The sequence below is a fragment of the Hyaena hyaena genome, unplaced genomic scaffold (assembly GCF_003009895.1).
Source record: "Hyaena hyaena isolate Hyena2069 unplaced genomic scaffold, ASM300989v1 scaffold_0, whole genome shotgun sequence".
Taxonomy (NCBI): domain Eukaryota; kingdom Metazoa; phylum Chordata; class Mammalia; order Carnivora; family Hyaenidae; genus Hyaena; species Hyaena hyaena.
Window position 1 is genome coordinate 6120137 of NW_024080632.1, and position 25151 is coordinate 6145287.

The 25151-nt window shown below is 42.5% G+C and overlaps 1 protein-coding gene and 1 pseudogene across 1 annotated transcript; both read left to right on the plus strand.

Moving 5' to 3' along the window:
* Window positions 1-1309: 1309 nt before the first annotated feature.
* TRAFD1 (TRAF-type zinc finger domain containing 1) lies at window positions 1310-23917 on the plus strand. Its single transcript, XM_039245370.1, has 12 exons — window positions 1310-1405; window positions 3943-4008; window positions 9333-9468; window positions 9577-9630; window positions 10266-10671; window positions 11871-12077; window positions 16412-16488; window positions 19172-19402; window positions 21140-21260; window positions 22104-22443; window positions 22698-22770; window positions 22992-23917. The coding sequence occupies exons 2-12, from the start codon at window positions 3962-3964 to the stop codon at window positions 23049-23051; spliced, it is 1752 nt and encodes a 583-aa protein (XP_039101301.1). The 5' UTR covers window positions 1310-1405; window positions 3943-3961; the 3' UTR covers window positions 23052-23917.
* Window positions 16510-18665, plus strand: LOC120240660 (annotated as a pseudogene).
* Window positions 23918-25151: the final 1234 nt, after the last annotated feature.

The window sequence follows — 25151 nt, forward strand, 5'->3', positions numbered from 1 at the left end:
TTACCATAAAAAAATAATGAAGCTGCTCTAGGTAGATGTGCTAATAAATGGATAGAACTCTAAGACATGTTATGTAGTATTACAAACAAAAGTTAAGGTGCAGAACAATATCGAGTAGTATGTTCTCTTTATCATACACTATAAAGTGTTCAAATCATGGGGCTCTTGGGTGGCTTAGTTGGTTAAGCGTCGGACTTTCGCTTAGGTCATGATCTCGCGGTTTGTGGGTTCAAGCCCCGCGTCGGGCTCTGTGCTGACTGTCAGCTCAGAGCCTGGAGCCTGTTTCAGTCTGTGAGTCCCTCTCTCTCTGACCCTCCCCTGCTCACGCTGTCTCTCTCTCTCTCTCCTAGAAATAAATAAAAATATTAAAAAAAAATAAAGTGTTCAAGTCTTAAGTGTACAGCTTAGTGGCTATTTACTAATACATCTGTATTTACCATTTTGCAGGTTGAGACCTAGAACATTTCCAGGACTTGGAAATCTTTCTCAGATTCCCCTGCAGTCCATACCCTCTGGATGGAACCATTATTCTGACTTCTCTCACTTTGGATTAATTTTGCCTGTTTTTGAACTTTATATCTTTGGAATCACACAGAACATACTGCCTATTTAAATATTCTATCCTGTTACAAATAAATAATGCTTTGTAACTTGCTTTTCCTGCCTAGCACTATATCCTGAACATTTTACAATTAAGATCTGCAATAAAAATCATGATTTTTAAATCGCTGCATTGTGGATAGTATATTTTTGGTTATATTTAAATATTTATTCTTTTTTTTTATTATTCATGAGGGAAGAGGACTTCAGAGAATCCATATAGGCAGTAAATGAGAAACGGGGAGTCAAGCCTGTGACTCAGGTGCTCCCTCTTCCACTGCAAAATGCTAAGTGTTTAAATACAGATAGAGCCCTGTAAGAGGTCTTGCACGAGGGCATTATAATAGCAACAAGAATGACTAATAAGTATTAACGGCTCATGACAAGAGAACAAATGCTATTAATTATCTTAATATTTTAGGTGTATTAGTAATGTTTGTGCAGTATTATTCACGCAAATATCATTAGCCTGTGTCAGAGGCAGTCGCTGGGCCTGCAGAACTAGGGTCACAGCTCAGACCTCAGCTGCTCATCCCAGATGTGCAGAGGCTGGGACTTGCAGGGATTCTCCCCGGTGGAGCTCTGAGGAGCCAATCAGCGCGCAGAAGGCGGGGCCCCGGGAGCGACAGCGGTGCCATCCAATGGGCCGACAGCCGGGGCTGTCTCTGGCCAATGGGCGCGCTCCTCCGCGAGGTCGGAAGTGGTGAGGCAGCTCCCCGGGCCGTTGTTCAGTGCGGGGGCTGAGTGAGGCGGCTCTGTACGTCCGTGAGTAGCGGGTCGGCTCAAGTCCTTGCTCTCGTCTCGGGTGAGTGTAACGGTGGCCCGCGCCTTGGGAGCCCCCTGTGGCTTTCGGCTCGGGAGGAGGCCGGCATCCCAGCGGCGGGGTGTGTGGGCGCGGGAACTGTGGGCCCCGGGGGTCGCGGCCGTGAGGAGAAAGACGGCCATGCCGCGGCGTCTCCTCAGGCCAGTGAGGGAGGCCGCGCGCTGTCCTCAGGGAACCCGAGCCTAGACAGCCCCCGGCGGCGCCGCCCCTCGGAGGCCTGGACCGGGGCGTCGGGGAAGTGGGCGTCGTCCGAAGCGCCACTGTGGGCACCGCGCCCCGGGCGGAGCCGGGTGTGTGTGTGGGGGTGCGGTTCGCGCTGGCCTAGTGCGGGCTCTAGTCCCCGCTCCGACCAACTGTGCGGCGGCTGTCTCCCCGCACTTCTGCTTTCGCGGGCTCGGAAATGGGATAATGACTTTCACCTCCCGGGGCTGTGGTCTGAAGGAGAAGATCCGTGGAGAGCGCTTAGCGATTCTCAGGGGCACAGTCAATGTGAACCGCTGTTCCTTGCGAAGCTGGTGCTCCCTCCACCCCCCACCTCGGAACTCCCCGGCCTCCCCGGGGGAAGGGGCGGTTGGAAACCGCCTCCTGGGTCTGGACCCCGAGGGGGCACCTTAGAAGGGGCTCCTAAGGTTGAAGACTTGGTGTAAGCAGAGCACTTCCGTGCTTTCGCTCGTTTACTCCGTCCAGCGACCCTTTGCAGTATTGTCAGTTGTCTGCCTGAAGACTGAGGCCCAGAGAGACGAAGTCCCGTATCTCCCGAGGGTCGCGGCGAGAGCTCGACCCTCACAGGGGCCCTCTCTGAGCCCTGCGCCCCACCCCCAGTCCCGTTGCCGCCAGAGGGCACTTCCCGCATCCGAGGCTCTCGGGTTAGTTTCTAGAGGACACCGAGGAACCATCTGACCGCCCTTAGAAAAAAGTACATCTAGGCTTTCCAGTTTGGGGACCGTGATTTATTTTCACAGGTGGGTGCTTCCTAACCCTCGTTTACATTTCCTGTCAGAGCGGTTAGCTTGAATCCTGTAACTCCCCAGTTTAAAACCCGTCTGTGGTTTACCTTTGGGCTTGGAATATAATCCAGGATCTTTTCTCCTCTGCTTGATAAGGCCTTGAATCATTCCCCTTTTTCATTATGCTCGTCCAGATCTTCCTTTACTTTCTCTTTCATTGCCTTTTAGGCCCTTTGGCCTGATTGGATTTTTCCCCACTCCCATCGTCTTACTTCCTTTTCACACTTCAGGTCTTATTTAAATGTCATCTTCTCAGAAAGTAGATTCCCTTCATCCCCATTTGTCTACGCCTTACTTTCCCATAAAAATACTCAGGGCGTATATTTGTTTCTTTGCTTATTTTTCTCCATTACTAAGTTGATCTGTGAACTCAGACAGTATATTTCTTTAATTTGTAAAGTATTCTTAGTCCCAGGGCCCAGTGTGTGGCCTGACTGTGTGAATAAGTCTGTGCTTTGAAAAGTGAGTTCATATAGAACTGTCAGATCCATCAAAGAGCCCTTTTGGGGCAGTGTTTAAGACCATTTTTGTGTCACGGTAAAGAATCTAAATAGTGGTAAAATTGCTAGCGCTTTGCTCTCAGCGCTGACATCTTGTTTAAAAAGAAGGAAAGGGGTGCCTGGGTGGCTCAGTCAGTTGGGAGTCCGACTTCCAGTCAGGTCATGATCTCATGGCTCTCGTGAGTTCGAGGCCCTACATTGGACTCTGTGCTGATAGCTGGAGCCTGCTTCAGATTCTTTGTCTCCCTCTCTCTGCACCCCCACCCCGTGTGTGTGTGTGTCTCAAAAATAAAAACATTTTAAAAAAATTTAAAAAGAAACTTAAAAGAAAAAGAAGGAAAAGCTTTACAGTGCACAAACCCGGCAGACACTCTCAGCTAAGGATCAAAGTTAACATCATCTATAATAATAAGATTGTTGATGTCATTTGCCTTCTGATATAATGCACTGACAATGAGCGCGACATCAGTTCTGTGGTATTCTTGCTAAATTCTTGCTAAAGGCGTGTTAGTCTTGAGAAAACGTCATACTCAAACTGAAGGGAATTCTACAAAATAAATAGCCAGTACACATAACAAGGTTCTAAAAGGTGAAAAACTAAATATCCTAGGTCAAAGGAGATTAAGGAGAAATAATTATCTGCAATATGTGACCCTGGATTGGATCTTGAACAAGAAAAAGGGAATTAGTGGGATGATTCATGAATATGATCTATAGATTAGTTATTAATATTATATTAGTTTCCTGCACTTGATAATTTTACTGTGGTTATTTATAATATATTGGGGTGAGAGGTATTCAGGAGTTTTTTGGTGCTGTTTTTGCGAGTCATATTATTTTATAGTGAAAATTAAAAAATAATAGTGTAGAATCCAAGGGTATGAGGTATTAAATAAAATGTTTGAATATACTGGTTTTGGTAATATTTTCTGGGTACTTGTTTGTTTTTGTGTTTTGCATGTCATTCTAAAAGCAGAAATGAAATTGAAAGTTTACACTTCTTCCTTTGTAGTTTTCAGGAAGAGCTAAAGATGGCCGAATTTCTAGATGACCAGGACACTCAACTGTGTGACAATTGGTAAGAGATTAAATCGAAGAAATGTTAATGGAATGAGAACAAACTAACTTCTGTAAAGGGTTGGTTTATTTATTGTCAGGTTAAAATTGAGACCATATAATATGTTGTGGAAATATATGGGACTAAAGCCTTTTTAACAATTTTATATGACATTGCCTGTTTTAGTAATTTGATAACATGGTGGGTTCCGGTGGTGTAAAGAAATGAGTATACAGTGATGTGATGAAGCTGGGAGTTGAGCTCTGGTGCCTGCATTTAGGTAATGACTTGGCAAGTGACCCCTCCAGCTGTGTTTGGAGCCTCACTTTTCTGATGTATAAATCAGCAAATTTATTTTTTGTCTTTCTGAAAAATATCGTTTTTTATTTACTTTTTATTTTTTTAATTAAAAATTTTTTGAGAGACAGACAGAGCATGATCGGGGGAGGGGCAGAGAGAGAGAGAGAGAGAGAGAGAGAGAGAGAGGGAGACACAGAATCCAAAACAGGCTCCAGGCTCTGAGCTGGCAGCACAGAGCCCAACGTGGGGCTCGAACTCACACTGCAAGATCATGACCTGAGCTGAAGTCGGACGTTTGACTGAGCCACCCAGGTGCCCCTTATTTATTTATTTATTTATTTATTTATTTAATTTATTGAGTAGGCACTTCCCTACTTAACTCACGACCCTGAGACCTGAGATCAAGAGTCTCCTGCTCTACCGACTAAGCCAGCCAGGTGCCCCTTAAACATTTTTATAAAGATACTAAAAATATAATGCGATTTTTGGACTAGATGAGTGTTTCTCAAAATGTTGCAAAGATTTCCCTGTGTGGCTATAGTGGCTGTCTTGGGGATGATTGGGAGGAGGGTTAGTGAGCTTGGCTCTTCGTCTAACAGTGTGAGCAGTTCAACCAGAGCCTCTCAGGTGTTTTTATAAAGGATTTTGCCGAAGGAATATTCCACCACTTTTAAAAAAAAAAAAAAAGTCTGGGTAAAGTCTTCTGACAGTCTAGCTTAATCATTATCACTTCATGATTCCAGAACTGTTTGTGAAGACTGGGTGTAGTCTGAATATTAAGCTTTCTATTTTGGTGTGTTTAACCCACATGAGTGACAAGAAAGAGCAACTTCTTCTTGCTGAAATGAAACTTAGAAGTGTAGCTAGGGGCGCCTGGGTGGCTTAGTCGGTTTCGCTTAGGTCATGATCTCACAGTTCGTGGGTTTGAGCCCCGCGTCGGGCTCTATGCTGACTGCCAGCTCAGAGCCTGGAGCGTGTTTCAGTCTGTGACTCCCTCTCTCTGTCTCTGACCCTCCCCTGCTCACGCTGTCTCTCTCTCTCTCTCCTAGAAAGAAATAAAAAAACATTTAAAAAAAAAAAGTGTAGCTAAAACTTTGAGAATTTGGTGTTTTAGTGATATATAAGTGCTTATATGGAAAGCCAAAAAAAAAAAAAAAAGCTATGTTTAACTTAACTAAAGTAAGAGTAGAAGCGAAGAGATGTTGAATAAGGAAAATAGTTTGACTCAGACTGATGGAAGATTTGAAACACCTAACAACAATTTTATTTTTTTTATTGCCTCTTTTTGCTCAGGCTTTCAGCAGAATTAGGATATAATCAGAGCAACTGCTGATTGCAATATTCCTTCCCTGAACAGAATTAAGATTCATTTCTAAGAGGGCATCTTGCTTTATGAGATTTTTTTCTACTATTCCATTATCACTTTCTGCCAATTTAAAAACTATTTTAGCTTTGTGTTTTACATGTGCCACTACTGATAATGAAATAATCATCGATGCAAATAATCACAAGAAAATACTGTGATTGTGTAAGAAAACAGACATACTGGCAATGTTGTCAGTTAAGATATTCGTATTTTATCAGTCCACTCCAATTTGAAGGAATCTCAAAGCCAGGACAATATATAAATAACTATGCTAAGGGAGTTTAAAAAAAAAAAAGGATAAGTTAATGGAAAGCTAATGAAAACAGGGTTATTCAAAGCCAAAGCAGTTTATATAAAGAAAAAGATTAGCATGGAAGGGTGACGAAACCAGCATAGATTTCTCATCTAAGTAACCTTGTTTAAATTCCAGGTTTAAAATTTTTGTTTTTAGAGCCATATTTCCATTGTTCCCTAAGAAAAGTTACGATAATCTTCAGTGTGTCAGCTGCTGGAGTGCCTGACTAGCTCACTTGGTAGAGCATGCAGCTCTTGATCTTGGGGTCCTGAGTTTAGGCCCCACATTGGACATATAATATACTAAAAATTAAAAAATAATAAAAGTTAAAAATCTGAGCTGCTCTTAGATTGACTAGACCAGTAAAAAGAGTACTTTGTTGTTATTGAAGATGTTTTTGCATTTTATCTCTCTTCTCTGATTGGGGGCAGTGGTTCTAGGGAACAGGAGCTTCAGTGATAGAAGTCTTTGACTTTTATGGGGCACCTGAGTGGCTCAGTAGGTTAAGCGTCCGACTTTGGCTCAGGTCATAATCTCACGGTTTGAGCCCCGCATTGGGCTCTGTGTTGGCTGCTCAGAGCCTAGAGCCTGCTTCAGATTCTGTGTCTCCCTCTCTCTCTTCCCCCTTTCCTGCTTGCATGCACACACACACTCTCTCTCTCAAAAGTAAATATAAAAAGAAAAAAGAAGTCTTTGACTTGTAGGGGCACCTGGCTGGCTCAGTTGGAAGAGCATGCAACTCTTTTTTTTTTTTTAATGTTTTATTTATTTCTAGGAGAGAGAGAGAGAGAGAGACAGCGTGAGCAGGGGAGGGTCAGAGAGAGAGGGAGTCACAGACTGAAACAGGCTCCAGGCTCTGAGCTGGCAGTCAGCACAGAGCCCGACGCGGGCCTCGAACCCACAAACTGCGAGATCATGACCTAAGTGGAAGTCCGACGCTTAACCGACTAAGCCACCTAGGCACCCCTTATTTAAACATTTTTAATGTGTGTGTGTTTTACCATTTTATCACACTAATGAAAATCTTCATAATCCCAAGAGTGAGATTACTTGGTTAAAGACTGTATTATTATGGTCCTAGAAACAGATTTTCAGGCTCTTTTTAAATAATTTACAGTACCGTTGGTAAAGTATTAGAATATTAGTTTCACAATATCTTTAATAGTGGGATTTACTAATTTTTAACTTGTTAATTTAATAGGTTTAGATGATAAGTTTGATTTATAGCTCCTATATATTTTAATATTCTCTGGTTGAAAAAATAAAACTGAATTAATTTGGAAGCTAGGAATTTTAGAAAAATAGAGGAAATTAAATCTTTCAAGACCTTGGTAGTTTCTTTCCTTATCCATTTGAGTTTTCTTCCTGTGTCACAGTTGATTACCTTCCAGTTTTGCTATAAGAGCTGCCTTGATAGTTCACCTTTCGGTAAAAGTGCATTTGCATTTATTTGGTGTCTTAGTCTTTTAGACTGGGAGTATGACTAGCTGGAGGCACATCAGTCATCCTACTTTGAAATGTTTTTTACCCTATGGATGGAGATTAAAACTGTATAAAAGAGAATTAAGCTATCTACAGTTCATTGCGGAAGAGAATTCCTGTAATACTTAGCTTTGGCGGTGAAATAGGATATTAAAGATATCTTGTATAATTGTCATTATTCTGTTCAGATTTGTCTGAAATTTTATTCTGGGTGACATAGGCATACTTTTTTTCTTTTAAAGTTTATTTTGAGAGAGAGGAAGTGCACGAGCACATGCTTCTGTAAGGGCAGACTCCCTGCTGTCAGTGCCCTTTGGAGCCCCACTTGGAGCTCAGTCCCACTAACCATCAGACCATGACCTGAGCCGAAATCAAGATTCAGACTCAGTTTTAACTGACTGAGCCACCCAGGCACCCCTATAGACACATTCTCTAAATGCAGTTTTTAGCTAGACTAAAATTGGAGTTTTCTGATGGTCACATCCAAATGACTGAAAGTCATTTGTAATTTGAAAGTAATTTGTAAAATGACTGAAACTAATTTGAAAGTAATTACTTTATTTTTTAATTGGGGGAGGAGCAGAGAGAAAATCCCAGGCAGGCTCTACACTGTCAGTACAGAGCCCAACACAGGCCCAAAGTCATGAACTGTGAGATCATGACCTAAGCTGAAATCAAGAATCAGAACCCCAACTGACTGAGCCACCAGGCACCCCTAGATGGGATCTTTAATTGGATTCCTTAAACTAAAAGAGAATGGCAAAAGTGAGGAGTGAGGCAAAAGTGAGTGAGGGATTGGGGGAAGGGATTCAGAACTTCATTTTCGTTTTCTGCAGTGAACTTTGTATCAACAAGTCTAGAGAGCATGTACCTGACTAGCATGTAGCCTGGCAGAGAGAGAAAAAGAGAATCTCAAGCACGCTCCGCACTGCCAGCATGGAGCCTGGTGAGGGGTTCCAGTTTATGAATAGTGAGATCACAACCTAAGCCGAACTCAGCTGCCCAACCAACTGAGCCACCCAGGTGCCCCAGGGAGGCAGTTTTCTGTTCCCCACTGACTATCCCAGTGCTGGTGTCTGCTCTTTTTGGTTTGACTTTTAGTGGAATAAAGTCTAATGAGATTAAACCTACCTCAGACTGAGATTGAAAATAAAAGGTGGGCTGTTTTGTTCTGTTTGTTTGTAACATTTTGTTTTATTTATTTAATTTTTCGTTCATAGTTTATCGTCAAGTTGGTTTCCATATAACACCCAGTGCTCATCCCAACAAATGCCCTCCTCCATGCCCATCACTCCCCTTCCCCTCTCTCCCACGCGCTGTTTGTGTTTTTAAACAGTCCTGGAGTGTATCATTGTGCTTTGGGTCATGGATGGTTTTAGAAAAGCCAGCTTGGGGCACCTGAGTGGCAGTCAGTTGAGTGTCCAACTTCAGCTCAGGTCATGATCTCGTGGTTTGTGAGTTTGAGCCCCACATTGGACTCACTGCTGTCAGCACAGAGGCCTCTCCCCCCCCATCCTCTGTCCCTCCCTCTCTTTCTCTCACTTGCACTCTCAAAAATAAACATTTAGAAAACAGTAGAGAAGCGCAGCTCATTTCTTTGTGTCTGACTTCATGTTGTTGGGTTTTTTTTTTTTTAAGTCGTTGGTTTCGATTAGCTCTGGCATATAGAAAGTGAGGCTGAGCTTGTAGAGGCAGTACATAGCACTGATAACTCATTGTTGCACAGAAGACTCAAAACCTTCAGGAGTTAATTTTTGAAAAGCAGAGGTAGTAACAATCATAAGAGCTTATAATAGACTAGATTTACTAATGGAGACTAAAGATCAGACAGGCCACATTTCCGTGTGATACCACTGTGTATAAGGCAGTAATGCTTGTCTTTCACTTTGATCTGTTTTGTAGCAAGAAAGAAATTCCTGTGTTTAATTTTACCATCCATGAGATCCACTGTCAAAGGAACATTGGTGTGTGTCCTATCTGCAAGGAACCATTTCCCAAATCTGACATGGAGAGTCACATGGCTACAGAACATTGTCAGGTGAACCACCAAGTACTCAAATGTTCATAAATGTATTATACTTGCTATTTTGCAGTAGCAAGGAAGTATGTTGTCACAAAGCCAATGTATTGTCATTTCTTATCATAGGTGACCTGCAAATGTAATAAGAAGTTGGAGAAGAGGCAGTTAAAGAAGCATGAGGTTGGTTTTCCTGCACCATAAAGAGAGTGTGTTACCATAGGGCCAACATTACTGAGATTCCTGAGCTAAAAGTATTAGTTACAATTTCAAAACATGTATAAAAGTTTTGTCCTTCATCTGCTGAGTATTTATACTCTTGGGGTAATCTTCATTGGTAATTTCTGGTTTATTCAGTCAATTTAAAGCCAGTGCTGTATACAAATGTGCAGATTAGAGAAATCAGTGTTTTTCTAATGGAAATCAGCCTGTTTTCCTCATTACCAGGTACTTAAGACAGATTGGAGTAGTAAAGGTAAATTAGGCTGGTGGAACTTTGACAAACATATCTGAATTTGCTGTGCTTTTACTATTTACTCCTGGGCCTCTCTGACTGATTTTAGGTTACTTTGTAATGTGTGCAAAAAATGATGAGAGGGTGGCTGAGTGAGTAGATTCCTTTTAGAAATTTCTTTCCCTCTGTAGAACCTGGTGACAGGGGCCAAGAGGGAAGTTGTGACTCTTAAATGATTAAAAAAGCATGGCAGGCAAAGCTAAAGCTGGAAGAGAATATTGAAGTAAATAAATATTCCTTGCCCTGTATTAAAATATAGGTTCTTAGATCTGCATATTAACTGCCTCATTACTCTCTGTTGCAGGAAACTGAGTGTCCTCTACGGCTTGCCCTTTGCCAGCACTGTGATTTGGAACTTTCTGTTCTCAAACTGAAGGACCACGAAGATTACTGTGGTGCCCGGACAGAGTTATGTGGCAGTTGTGGGCGCAATGTCCTGGTGAAAGATCTGAAGACTCATCCTGAAGTTTGTGGGAGAGATGGGGAGGAAAAAAGAGATGAGGTTGCCATGCCTCCTAATGCCTATGATGAGTCCTGGGGTCAAGATGGAATCTGGATTGCATCCCAGCTCCTCAGACAAATTGAGGCTCTGGACCCACCTATGAGGCTACCCCGAAGACCCCTGAGAGCCTTTGACTTAGACCTTTTCCATAGTAGGACTACCAACCAAAGGAACATGCCGTCCCATTTTCCAATTCAGAATAATCTATGTGAGTTGTGTTTGGCTTAGAAAACTAGAATGGTATCAAAATCTTAGGGCAAATGGGAACAGGGCTTTGGGGGCAAATAGATCTTAATTATATTTTATTATTATTTTTTAATATTTTTATTTATTTCTAGGAGAGAGAGAGAGAGAGAGACAGCGTGAACAGGGGAGGGTCAGAGAGAGAGGGAGTCACAGACTGAAACAGGCTCCAGGCTCTGAGCTGGCAGTCAGCACAGAGCCCGACGCGGGGCTCGAACCCACAAACTGCGACATCATGACCTAAGCGAAAGTCGGATGCTTAACCGACTAAGCCACCCAGGCGCCCCAAATAGATCTTAATTATAGAAACCTGATTGGGTCCACTGAATGGCTCAGTCTTTTGGGCTTCTGACTCTTGGTTTCGGCTTATGCTGATCTTATAGTTTGTGGGATTGAGCCCCATATTGGACTCTGTGCTGGCAGTACAGAACCTGCTTGGGATGCTCTCTCTCTCCCTCTCTCTCTGCCCCTCCCCTGCTTGTGTGTGCGCACACTCTCTTTTCTCCTTCAAAAAAAAAATAAACATTAAAAAACACTGTGATCAGGTTTCTATTTGTTTAGGTGACATTGAGAAGAAAAACTGTCCTATAGATGGGAAACAGTAGAAGCTTTTTGCTATTGGATTACTATTGGTACAGCTAGGTTGATGATAATGATGACAATGACAGTGACAATGCTATTAATAGCTAATATTTACTGAGTATACTTGCTGCGCTTCAGGGATTTGTAAAGTGCTTTGTATGTATTAACTGATGTAGTTGTCACAAGCAGTCTTGAGGGTAGGTAAGTGGCAGAGCTGGGACTTGAATTCAAGCAATTTGACCCCATGCTTCAAACCATTCTGCTATAGTGCAAGAATATATAAAATGTTAAACGTGGTGCTTGTTTCATAAAATAATACTGGGAATTAATAAGAGTTTCATGGTCTAGCAACTGAGCTAGCTGGGCACCTATTATATTGGGTATTAATAAAATAAACTAATAATGGAGACATTTATCACAGCAGACTTCATATTTGGAGTCCTATGAGAACAGGAAGCCTAGGCCTCTTTTGTTCCTGCATAGATGCCTGTAAAACTTGAATATTTGCTTGGCATGGATTTGAGGTGAGGGATAGCAACATCTCTAATGTATCTTGAGTACTGTTTTATTTTTTCCCCCCAGTGGAAGAACAAGAAAGGCAGGAAAGGAATAGAACCCGACAGCCCCCAAAAGAGGGTGGTGAAGACAGTGCAAACTTGGACTTCATGTTGGCCTTAAGTCTGCAAAATGAAGGGCAGGCCCACAGCATGGCAGAGCAGGACTTCTGGAGGACTGTATATGGTGCAGACCAGTCCCTTGAAGGTCCCAATGCTCTGAATGACATAAAGGGTAGGTTTGTTTATTCTGCACTAGCCTCTGTCTCTACATCTTTTTTGTCTAACACTATATAATTTATATAAAATTGAAAATTTTCCATGAGATAAGATTTGCCTTTTTTGTTTTGCTTTCCCCAACTTTTTATTCTTAAAAATTGTCAGTACAGTTCATCTTATCTATATACCCTTGGTTTATATTTGCCAATTTTAGTATTTTCCATTTATTTTGTATATTTTTATTTCTACCCCTGAATCATTTGAGAATAAGTTGCAGACATAACATTTTATTTATTTATTTTTTAGTATTTATTTATATTTGAGAGAGACAGTGTGAACAGGGTAGGGGCAGACAGACAGGGAGACAGAATCCGAAGCAGGCTCCAGGCTCTCAGCCATCAGTGCTGAGCCTGATGCGGGACTCGAACTCAAACCGCGAGATCATGACCTGAGCCAGAGTCAGACACTTAACCAACTGAGCCACCCAGGTGCCCCAGACATAACATTTTATCCTTAAATACTTCAGCATGTATCTTAAGAACAAGGATATTCGATGTAAGCACAATACAAATATCACTCTCCGGAAATTTATAATTTCCGTACTTATATAATTTCCCTACTTATATATAATGCCCTTTGGAGCTTTTTGTTTTGTTTTCCAAATCCAGGATTATACATTGTGTTTAGTTCTTTTTTAGGTTAGTTTAGCCCTCTCAACCCTCTCCCCCCCTTTTTTTTTTCTTTCTTTTAGTACATTGGTACTTTTGAAGAGTACAAGGCATTTGTTTTGCAGAATATTTCTTTCCCAATTTAGATTTGTCTGATTGTTTTCCCATGTTTAGATTCAGGTTACATGGTTTTTGGCAGAATTGCTATATTGGTGATACTGTGTCCCTCTCAAGATGTCAGTTTATCCTATTATTAAAATGAGGTCTACGAGGTACCGTCATTATATGGATAGCTTTTATTTTTATAATAGCTAGATGCAAGTTGTTATTTTGAGATTATGGGGGAATGAAATATCTACACCATCTTTTATTTAGTGGTTTCTTATATCCACTAATGTTTCTTGCTTGAATCAGGTATAACTGACTATTGTACAATGGTGATTTCTCTGTTTTTATCACTTGTTCTAAGTAGTTATGATTCTATAAAGAACTTTGCTCCCCTCCTTGCCCTCATTTAAAAACAATTCTGGGGATGCCTGGGTGTCTTAGTTGGCGCCTGACCCTTGATTTTGAATTAAGGTTTTGAATCTCATGGTTCGTGAGGATCAAGCCCATGTTGGGCTTCACACTGGGCATGGAGCCTGTTTAAGATTCTCTCCCTCTGCCCCTTCTGCTTATTTGCACGTGCTTGCATGCGCTCTCTCAAAAACAAAAACACTTTTAAAATAAAAATAAAAATAAAAACAATTTTGGGACACCTGGCAGGCTCAGTTGGTAGAGCATATAACTCTTGATCTCTGGGTCATGAGTTCAAGCCCCACACTGGGTGTAGAGGTTACTAAAAAAATAATAAATAAAACTAAATTTTTATTAAATTTTTTTTAATGTTTATTTTTGAGAGAGCATGAGCAGAGGAAGGGCAGAGAAAGAGGGAGACACAGAATCTGAAGAAGGCTCCAGGCTCTGAGCTATCAGCACAGACCCCAGCATGGGGTTTGAACTCACAAACCAGGAAATCATGACCTGAGCCGAAGTCAGACACTTAACCGACTGAGGCACCCAGGTGCCCCAAAACTAAATTTTTAAAAACAGAAGTTGGGGGGCACCTGGGTGGCTCAGTCAGTTGAACATCTGACTTTGGCTCAGGTCATGATCCCAACAGTTCGTGAGTTCAAGCCCCACGTCGGGCTCTGCTGTCAGCATGTAGCAGGCTTTGGATCCTTTCTCCTCTGCTCTCTGCCCCTCCCCCCTTTTCACTCTCAAAAATAAAAAATAAATATTTAAATAAAAATTGTAAAAGGGGCACCTAGGTGGCTCTGTCAGTTAAGTATCTGTCTTCAGCTCAGGTCATGATCTTGCCGATGAGTTCAAGTCCTGTGTTGGGCTCTCTGCTGGCAGCTCAGGGCCTAGAAGCTTGCTTTGGATTCTTTGTCTCCTTCCCTCTCTTACCCACACCTGCTTGCTCACGTGCTCACGTGCTCGCTTGCTCTCTTTCTCTCTCAAAAATAAACATTAAAAAAAAATTAAAAAAAAATTTTTTAATGTTTATTTTTTGAGAGAGAGATACAGAGCATGAGCAGAGGAGGGACAAAGAAAGGGAGACACAGAATCCAAAGCAGGTTCCAGGCTCCAGGCTGTCGGCACAGAACCCCCCCCAAAATTTCTTTAAATAAAAATAAAACTTGGATTGTGTTCAGTAAACTGTCCCTTTGGGTCTCTGGTTTGGAGAACAGTATATTTGTGGGATGCATGTCATATATATTTAAAACACTCGAGTTGTAAGAGATTTTGGGGACCTAAAATTTAGCAGCTATGAGTTTTCTTCATACCACTGTTTGAATAGTGACTCCAAGTAAGATAATTCTTAACGTTTTATTGATTTGGATAAATAGGAATTGGTCCTGGTTAAAAGAGGCAAATGGTAGACTGTTGTATGCCTTGCCTAAAGGAGGTAAATGGTAGTATTAATAGAAACTTAGATAGGTGTTGATGTATTTTTCCTTAAAAATTTTTTCTTGTATTTTCTAATAAGTTATATTAATTAAAAAAAAGAGCACCTGGGTGGCTCAGTTGGTTGAACCTCTGACTCGGCTCAGGTCATGATATCACGGTTCGTGAGTTTGAGCTCTGTGTTGGACACTGTGCTGACAGCTTAAAGCCTAGAGTCCACTTTGGAGTCTGTGTCTCCCTTTTTCTCTGCCCCTTGCCTGCTCATGCTCTGTCTCTGTCTCTCTCTCTGAAAAATAAATACACATTAAAAAATTGTTTTTAATAGTAAATAGCCGTCAGCACAGAGCACGACACAGGGCTCGAATCTACAAATCATGAGATCATGACTTGAGCCGAAGTCAGACGCTTAACCAACTGAGCCACCCAGATGCCCCTTTGCATGTGTGTTTTAACATTAATCTTTCTGCTGTGTTCTTCTGAGGGTATTTATATGTGCCTCTGGCAGATGCCTAAGGATGCTATTGACTGAGATCATTTTAAATTGAATTTTTGGTTGGCTTGGGTTTTTAAAAATTGCAAACATGAATTTATATAAAACCAGAAGTGTATCTTCTAGACACAAACCTACGTAAAGGCCAAACTCTAGTTACTGTTTCTTGGTAGAGACTTTTTTCCTCTTACACAGAGTGTAGACCTAGGTCACCCTCTCATTGTTCACCCTCTAGTTGTTCAGCAGTTTTGCTGAAACCGTTGTGTTTGGGGAATCCTCTTTATTTGGCTGCTTAAGTTACTTTTATGGAGCATCTTTTTTTTTTTTTTTTTTTTGGTACTGGGAGAGTTTTTGTTTTAATGTTTTTATTTTATTTTGAGAGAGAGTGCGCATGGGAGTGAGGGAGGAGCAGAGAGAGAGGGAGACACAGAATCCAAAGCAGGTTCCAGGCTCCGAGCTGTCTGTCAGCACAGAGCCCATCTTGGGGCTTGGAGTTATAACGGTGATATCATGACCTGAGCTGAAGTCCGACACTTAACTAACTGAGCCACCCAGGTACCCCTGGGTGAGTTTTTTAGGATATTTGTCTGTCAGTCATAAGTAGGCCTCAACTTACTGATCTGTAAAATGAGAGTAATGTAGGATTTCCATAAGTTTTCCTAGGGGACAGAAATACTGCACAGAAGCCTTTAGATTAATGCCTAGGGTTAGTAACATTTGAATTCTTCCTTTGAGTAGTGGGTAGCAATCCCTTTACTCCTCAGAAAATGGTGACAAGGAAATCTCTTTTTTCTTTCTTTTTTTTTTTTTATTTTATTTTTTTTAATGTTTTATTTACTTCTAGGAGAGAGAGAGAGACAGCGTGAGCAGGGGAGGGTCAGAGAGAGAGGGAGTCACAGACTGAAACAGGCTCCAGGCTCCGAGCTGGCAGTCAGCACAGGGCCCGACGTGGGGCTCGAACCCACGAACCGCGAGATCATGACCCAAGCAAAAGTCGGACGCTTAACCGACTAAGCCACCCAGGTGCCCCGAAATCTCTTTTTTCATAGTGGAAGTTTTTTTGCCAAGAGTTTGTCTCTTACTTACATGGTTTCCCTTTGAGGATTTATAGCCCCACAAATTGCTACATCTAAGAAATGTCAAAGGAAGTCATACTTTTATACAAAACCTCACAAGGGAGATAAAAGGTTAAATCAAGTTTGTTTTTGTTCATTGAGTCTGACTGTATGGCCTGATACCTAGGTACGGCTGACCGGACCATGTTGCCTTGTGAATTCTGTGAGGAGCTCTACCCAGAGGAACTGCTGATTGACCATCAGGTGTGTTGTGAATTACTTGAGGAATGTGTACAGGCCATAGGTGGTGTTATAGACCACATGAGGTCTTGAGCAAACTATTTTAATGCTCCTGTGACAGGAGTAGCAACTATATTTCTTAACATAGCATGACTGACGTACAGATTTGAAAAAACTGCCTTGTTCCCTCTTGGAAAAAGTAATGTTCATTCCAGCAGGCTCGCCTGCTCCTCCCGTAGTGTGGTCACTAGTGTACATCTCTACTGACCATCTTGTAAGCTGGTCTCATCTCATGCTGCATTTTGATGTATTGAAGTCATACTGAAGCCCTTGCAGTTCCCCGGAAGGATTAAGGGTCTTTTTTGCGCTTGACTTTTTCTGTCTGCAAGGTGTGTGGCCATCCATCATGTCTCCTCAACACTCAACAACACAGACCCCTTGCTCCTGGACTTGGTTCTCACATGACTTACAGGAAACCCTCCTAGGTCAGAAGCCTAGGTCAGACAGAAGTCCCACCTGTGCCGTCTTTGAAAGTGCTCTGCCTGCTTCTTTTAGCCTGTCCCCCTGTGGTGTGGGCTCCTAATTAATACCCTGTTGGTCTGCACCACTGGGCCAAGTTCCTTGAGGAGGTTCTGTGTTTTCCTAGCTACTGAATCTTTCAGTACCTGGTATATGAAAGGTGTCATTCTTTTTGAAAGGTTGAAGGTTTTTGAGCCACTTAGGAATCATTAGAGAATAGCCTTTGTGTTTGAGGATTACCTGGTGGAGGGAACCATTTTTTCCCCTCAACAGTTTTGCTCTCTCTGACTTGGCATTTCTATAACTATTAAGTAATCCCTAAGTTCTAGGTGGAATATATATGCCCCCATAAGTGGAATAATACAGTATTTAATATAGTTTTTGTCTTGGGAGCAGCTTAAGAAAACCCATTAATAGGGATAACAGCCTCTCTTACTCTGTGGTTGTGGGAAGAATCTTGAATCTTCTCAATTTAAAAGAATAATCAAGACTGTGTTCATTTTCTACTCTGGGGGAAGGCAAAGGGAGGGGTAAACCAAAATTTCATTTCAAGATGGAAAGCCCATCCAACTCAGCTGTGATTTTACCTAGCACTGCACAGGACTGTGCCAATCCACCCTCTCCCCATACAAGTAGTTCAAGAAAACAACCTATGAGTGCAACACTTAGAGAACGATTCCTGTGATAGTGTGGTAAAACGTCTTAAAGTAGAGAAGGAAGAAAATGATCAGACTTTTTTCCAAGAAACCAATGTCTTCAATAGAAGAAAACTGTTTGGGATTTCAGGAAAATTTTAAACACACAGACAGTGAATATGAAAGTACATATTTAAAAAATACCTTTAAGAATATCAGTGCATGTGAACCTCAGTCACTTGATCATGCAATGATCTCCAAAGTGACTTTGTGAATGAGGATCTTTCCAAACAAGGATTAAGTGAAGAAAGAGCAAAATTGGTGAAGCAGATTGAGGACAAAGAGGACCTTCTTTGGAGGCTAAAACTGGTCAAAATGTATAGATCAAAGAATGACTTGCCTCAGTTATAGTCATTAATACAGAAGTGGAGAAGCTGTAGCCAGCTGTTGCTGTATGAGTTGCACTTGGCTGTGTGTGAGGAAAACAAGAAACTCAGTCTGACTCAGTTGATAGACCACTGTGGGTTAGATGACAAACTGCTACAGTATAACTGAAATGAAGAATTAATGGGTGTTTAATTCATAATTTTTTCCTCAGAATATTTTTGAGAATTTCCACTTAAAAGATACTTCATACATTCATTTTAAAGGGAAGATAGAAACCATTAGGGCTTAGAGAAAGGTATTTTGATGAATATCAATTTAGAGCACTCTTATATAAATCAGAAATTCTAAAATGAAAATTTAGTATTTTGGATAAATTTGCCAAAGATAACTTGACATTTAAAGAAATGTGAAAAAATTAAATCATGTTTAAAAATTTGGCATTTCTGGAAGTCATTCTGGAACACGTTTTGTTGTATAAAAAAGTTTTGTTTTAAATAGCTCAGTCTGGTAAATGTCAAAACCTAAAGTGGTCTAAAAATGCCTACCTGTCTCCTAAGTTTATGAACCTTGTTTCCATCCATTTGCCACATATTTCCATCTGGATGGTATAGCAGGTAATTAAACTTGTTCTTATGTCCAAAAAAAATTAAAATAATTTTAAAAAATGAATAATCAAAAACACCCCTCCCCTCCCCAAAATAGAAAGAATAATCACTGGGGTTCCTGGCTGGCTCATTTGGTAGAGAGGTGACTCTTGATCTCAGGGCTATAAGTTTGAGCCTCATGTTGGGTGTAGAGATTATCTAAAAATAAAATCTTTTTTTTTTGAAATGTATTTAATCTCTGCACCCATCATAGGGCTTGAACTCATGACCCCAAGATCAAGAGTCAGATATTCTAACTGAGACATCCAGAAATCCCAAAAATGAAATATCAAAAAAAAAACCCCAAACATGAACACAGTATATATATAAAACAGTAGAAATATTAAAAATAAAAGTTGAGTGTTCCATCTGCGTTTGCTCTAACCTCTTTTAGTCTCTCCCCCCAGTATTAAGCATTATTAACATGTTTTGACTTTTAGACAATGTTTTAGGAATGTAGTGTTTTCCTTAACCTCTGCTTTTTTTTTTCTTTTTTTTTTAAACCTACGTTTTTTGAGACAGACAAGCTGTAACCCTTCCTGTGCCTTACCTTCACTCAGTATGGGCAGCACTCCCCCCAAAGGGGTGGAGGACCCTGATGTCATCTTCCAAAAGTTTTTGCAGCAAGCTTCAAGTAACCAGATAGACTCTTTGATGGGCCTGAGCAATTCACCCCCTGTAGAGGATAGCATCATCATCCCGTGTGAATTCTGTGGGGTACAGCTGGAGGAGGAGGTGCTGTTCCATCACCAGGTAAGAATCCCTAGAGGACCTGTCCACTTCTTTTCCATGCAGATCCTCTTGAGTAAACCTGAGGCTTTTAGAATCGAGAATGCTTCTTTAGCTTTTAAGTTGCACGTAAACCTGAACCTGGCTACTGGCCATGCCCTGTTCTGTGAGCTGTCTAAGGTGTACACTACCTCAGGCTTTTAGACTTTCTCTGCCTCTGTCAACAAAAACCATAATGTCATTAGCTGAGGACCTAGGAGCCAGGACTCCCATTTAAGCAAGCATCCTGGACTTGCCAAAAGGATTTTGATGCAAGTTTCCCTGAGATCACCGACAAACATTGTTATTTTTGACTAGGCAGGTTCTTTCTCTTTTGGACCTCCTTTGAGTCTTGAATTCCAGGAGACCTGAAGGTCTGATTCTGGCTTTACCTTTATGTTTGACCTTGAATAGGTCCTGTCCCCTCACTGGGGACTTCTGTAAATGAAGGAATTAGACTAGGCAGTCTAAAGTTCTTCTTCAGGGGGTTGCCTTGGTGGCTTAGTTCGTTAAGCATCTGACTTTGGCTCAGGTCATGATCTCACAGTTCATGAGTTCGAGCCCTGTGTCGGGCTCTATGCTGACAGCTCAGAACCTGGAGCTTGCTTCGGATTCTGTGTCTCCCTCTCTCTCAGCCCCTTCCCCACCTGTGCCCTGTCTTTCTCTCTCAAAAATAAACATTTGAAAAAAAAAATTAAGTTGTTTTTCAGCTTTGCAGTCTAGGATTTCAACCGTTAGTAAAAAATACATTTTTTGCCTAGTCTTGTTTGTTATGAGAAGCTACTACTGGAGCTATGTTCAGCATCATTTCTGTAGTTGGTCTGATATAGCTGTTGCTAGAACATCACCCGTTTCATTTCTGTAAGAAAGCTGCTGTTTTTAAGAGTGCCTGGGTAGCTCAGTCAGTTAAGCGTCTGACTTCAGCTCAGGTCATGATCTTGCAGTTTGTGGGTTCAAGCCTTGCGTCACGCTCTGTGCTGACAGCCAGCTCAGAGCCTGGAGCCTGTTTCAGATTCTGTGTCTCCTCTCTCTGTGACCCTCACCTGCTCACGCTGTCTCTCTCCCAGAAATAAATAAAAAACATTAAAAAAAAAAAGGGGGGGTGGGGTGCCCGGGTGGCTTAATTGGTTAAGCGTCTGACTTTCGCTTAGGTCATGATCTCGCGGTTCGTGGGTTCGAGCCCCGCATCGGGCTCTGTGCTGACTGCCAGCTCAGAGCCTGGAGCCTGTTTCAGAGTCTGTGACTCACTCTCTCTCTGACCCTCCTCTGCTCATGCTGTCTCTCTCTCTCTCTCTCCTAGAAATAAAACATTAAAAAAAATTAAAAAAAAAAAAAGCTTCTGCTTTTGGATCAAGTGGTAAATAAATAACTGCTTGTTGTTTCCAAGGAGACAGTATGAAATGAGTAACCATACAAATACTCTTTGATCAAAGTATTGACATGCTTTTCTGGGTTCCTGAGACCAGCCCTTCCCTCATCCTAGTACAAATCAGAGTGCTTCTCTTAGTGCCATAGGTGCTAATGGGAATGATTGAGCCGTTCCAGGTGTGTTTCCTCTTAGTCCCAGGCCCTGCCTCACCGTGGTTGTCAAAGCTGTGTCTGTCTCCTTCCTCCCCCTGTAAGGTGTGTTTGCCCAACCTGCTATTTCTTCCTTTCCTCCCGCTGCTCCCTCTCCTAGGGATAACTCAATTGTGAAGTACAACCTCTGTTTTTTCTTGTCAGGACCAGTGTGACCAACGCCCAGCCACAGCAAACAACCATGTGACAGAGGGGATTCCTAGACAGGATTTCCACCATCCAGAGACGTCACCAGAGCTGCCCAAGAGGCGTGTCAGACACCAGGGTATTAGCCAGGGCTGAGCCAAGGCCACAGGTCTGCTGCTGGCTTGGGCCTTTTTACCACTTGTCATCTGCCACTCTAACATGGGGGTTACCTGAATTCTGAATTCCCAAGCATAGTAGGATCTCACTGGGGTCTCTCTCAAGGCTAGTTGTGGTCCCATGTTAGACTTAGCTGTCTCAAGTGTATTATAGGGTAATGGCTTTGGGGCAAGCCATGAGAAATGCTTGTCCATGTTTGTTCAACTGTAGGTCTCCTATCCATGCAGTTAGCTGATAATTTGGAGGTAGTTTCAGACCTGAACTGGGTCCCTGTTTCTTCAGGTTTAGGGTACTCAAGTTTATTAGTAATAATATTTAAGAAGCTCATGACTGGGGTGCTTGGATGGCTCAGTTGGTGAAGCGTCCAACTTTGGCTCAGGTCCTGATCTCATGGCTTGCGAGTTTAAGCCGTGCTTCAGGCTCTCTACTGTCAGCACAGGGCCTGCTTCGGATCCTGTCTCCCACTTTCTCTGCCCCTCCCCCATTAGAGCACACTCATACTTTCAAAAGTAAACATTAAAGAAAATTGTAAGCTATTTTTTGAAACCTAACCACTACAAAGCCAATTACAAATTATATCTTGAGGTTTGCTGGCACACCATTGTTGAATACCATTTGAGGACTCAGGTAGTAAGTGTGGACAAAGTGTTCCTAAACCTGTCCAGAAGATGTGGGTTTCAGCACTCTTTAGGGGTAAGGCAGTTGTCTTCTACCCAGAATCCTATTTTTCCTGCCCCAAATCCAGCACTGATAGCAAGAGCAGGCATTTCCCTAAAGCTGGTGCTTTCTTTTTTCCTCTTCTCAGGAGACCTGTCTTCTGGTTACATGGATGATATCAAACAGGAAACGGCTAAAGGGGCCACCTACCCTCTTCCCCCCAGCAGACCTATTAACAATATGACAGCTGCCTGTAACCGACTGTCAACGTCCGCATCAGGCTCCAGACCTGGGTGCCAGCCCAGTCCTCCTCGCATACTGAAGCTCAACAACTTAGACAGCCAAGACAGCCGGGGGCGGAACCGAAACAGCCACAACCCGGCCATGGCCACTGGACATGCTCCAGTGATTCACCCAGTGCGAAATCTCTATCCAGAAAACCTTGTACCCTCCTTTCCCCGTGGGCCTTCAGGGAGATACGGAGCAAGGTAAGGATCAGTAGTCGCCCAGGGGTGGAGTTTGGGAGTAGCTCAGGAGAACATAGTGGGAGTGTGTGGACTTTTGTGTATATTGTGACCTGATTGCAAAATGTTCTTTTGTCTGGGGTTTTCCTTCATTTTTTTTTCTGCTGGCGGAAAGCTGCCGTTGTCTGGTTCCAGCTATTTTTGTTTTGTTTTCTCTGAGTTTTCTGACTTTTGTTTAGGAACCTCTCAGGAACTAGTTTCCAATCCTTCTCTTTCAGTGGTAGGAGTGAGGGTGGCAGGAACTCGCGGGTCAGCTCTACAACCGCCAACTACCGGAACAGAACTGCAAAGGTAATTGGGAATCCAGCCCATGATGCTCAGCGAGGACTCAGAAATGGGTGGGAGTGGTGTGGTTGTTGAAGTCGGAGATGAGCATCAGGCAGTTGTGGCCAAAGGTCTGTTCTTTTGGCTTTGGCTGAGGAGGTTTCCATGTAGTTTGACATCTCCAAGGCTTTCAAGGAGGAGGACTGCTTTTTCACTTCCTACTTTCTACTTTGTGTTCTGTTGTTCAGGCAAAAACTCCCAAGCAGCAGGGAGCTGGGGATGCAGAGGAGGAAGAAGAGGAGGAGTAATGGCGTCGGCAGAGAACGTGCACGTTGGTTCCATCTTCTCTGCACAGCAGCACTTGCCACAGTTCAGGCCCCACCTAGTGGGCTCTATGGGCAGGGGAGATTTTACAGATTTTAACTTTTTCTAGGTTATGGCCATTTTGTGTCTTTTGAGGTTGTGCTGTGGGAGTTTGAGGGTTTGGGGGAGGGTTAGCAGGGAGGCTGTTGAGAAATGTTTCAGCTTTAGCTGCTGCCTTTTTGCCTCACAGAAATACAATTTATGGCCTCTCAGCCCACCAGGACTCCATCTTTTGACATACTATTACCACTGCTTCTTGGTGCTGTATGGTCCTGGTGGAAAGAGGAGAGAGAAAGTTCTGGAAACCTGGTACTCACCAGTGAAGTGATTCTTTTCCTTGCTGGGGCCTCGATTTGGGAACTTTTAGGTAATCTCTCCTGTGTACTGGCCCTCCCCACTCTAGAATTTGGGCCTCTGGTGTGTATGGAGGCACCTGGTAGAATGTTGAGGCCAGTTGCAATACATGTTAGGAACAAGGCTTTTGGAGATGAGTTGAGCTAGAGGTGAGTGCACTAGAGGCTTTGTTTTAATCTGCTTCTTTGGCATTTGGCGTAACTGCCTTCTGTTTCTGGTGGGGAGCACGGCTCCTTTGTCTTTATTGCCTTCTGATGGAGAAGGCTGGGGGCTCCCTGTTGCCACCAGGGCCATTCTGGGCTCTGCCTGGAGCAGGCCTGAGGCCTAAGCTCCGTGGCTTGCTCTGAAAACCAAGTATCAGAGTCCCCTTCCCCTCTTTTTATTTTACTGTTACTACTACTATTGCTATTATTATTAACATCCTTGTAATAGAAATAAAGTTTGTACTTGGAGTTCAGCGGAGTCTTGTGGTTCCTTCCCCTTTGCCCTCTGTAGAGACCTGAGGGAAGACAGTAGGTGAGAGTCAACCCTGAGTATGGGGAAAGGTGAGCAGGACTAGGCTTTCTTTGTGCTTCCTGGCGCCCTAGCAATTCTAGCATGAGCTGCTTCGCAGTGCCAGACATTCAAGATATAGTTTTCTTTTGGATTTCAAAGAAATTGGCAGTTTCTGCAGCTCTGGTGATGATTTAGCATGGAGGTGGGTTGCCTTCAACTAGATAGAGAAAGGCAGATTCCTTAAAAGCATCATATCTCATAGTGCTTGAATTACTCATTACCCTTCAGCACGTCACAGTTCACACAGGACCTCGGGTCATTTTGAGCTCATTTGTTTTTCCCCTAGACAACCTAGTGGGGGTGGGGAAAGAGGGAAGAATTGTCCCTTTTCATAGGTGAAAAGGAGTGATCTGCATAAGGCTATGCAGATAATTCACAGCAGACTCAGGAGTCAAATCCAGGTGTGACCTATTCTGAGAGAAACAAGCTAGACTAGAAAAAAGAATATTTACCTATAGGGATTTTTTGGGTATACTTTATTGTATGTCAGTTATACCTCAGTACATACCAGCATTCCATTAGTTCAGAGACCTTCTTGTCAGGTAAAAGAAGCTGGAAAGACTGAGAGACTTGTACCATTTCTGGCATGATTGAAAATCCCCCTGGAGGGGGTGGTGTGGTGCCTGAGTAGCTTGGTCGGTTAGGTGTCCAACTTCGGCTCAGGTCATGATTGCACGGTTTGTTTGAGTCCCGTATCAGGCTCTGTGCTGACATCTCAGAGCCTGGAGCCTGCTTTGGATTCTGTGTCTCCTTCTCAGGCCCTTCCCTGCTTGCTCATGCTTTCTCTCTCTCTCTATCTCTCTCTCTCTCCAAAAATAAATAAACATTAAAAAAATGGAAAAAAATTCTCTCTCTCCCCTTCTGCCCCTCTTCTGCGTGTGTTCTCTCTTTCTAAGATAAAAATTAAAAAAACAAAGTCACTAATACCTTCCACTCCCATTCAGCATCTCCAGGCTTTCACTTTGTTTCCACCCACTGTGTGTAAGCAACCAATCTCATTAGTTTCTGGTTTGTTCATTTTCCTCCCCCTAAAGTGTCGTCTTCTTTCTTTTTGCCAAAATAACCAAACTCATGTGTATCTTCTTACTTTTTTTTCTCTTAAACTAGAGGTAGCATATTACACTCTAGAACTTTGC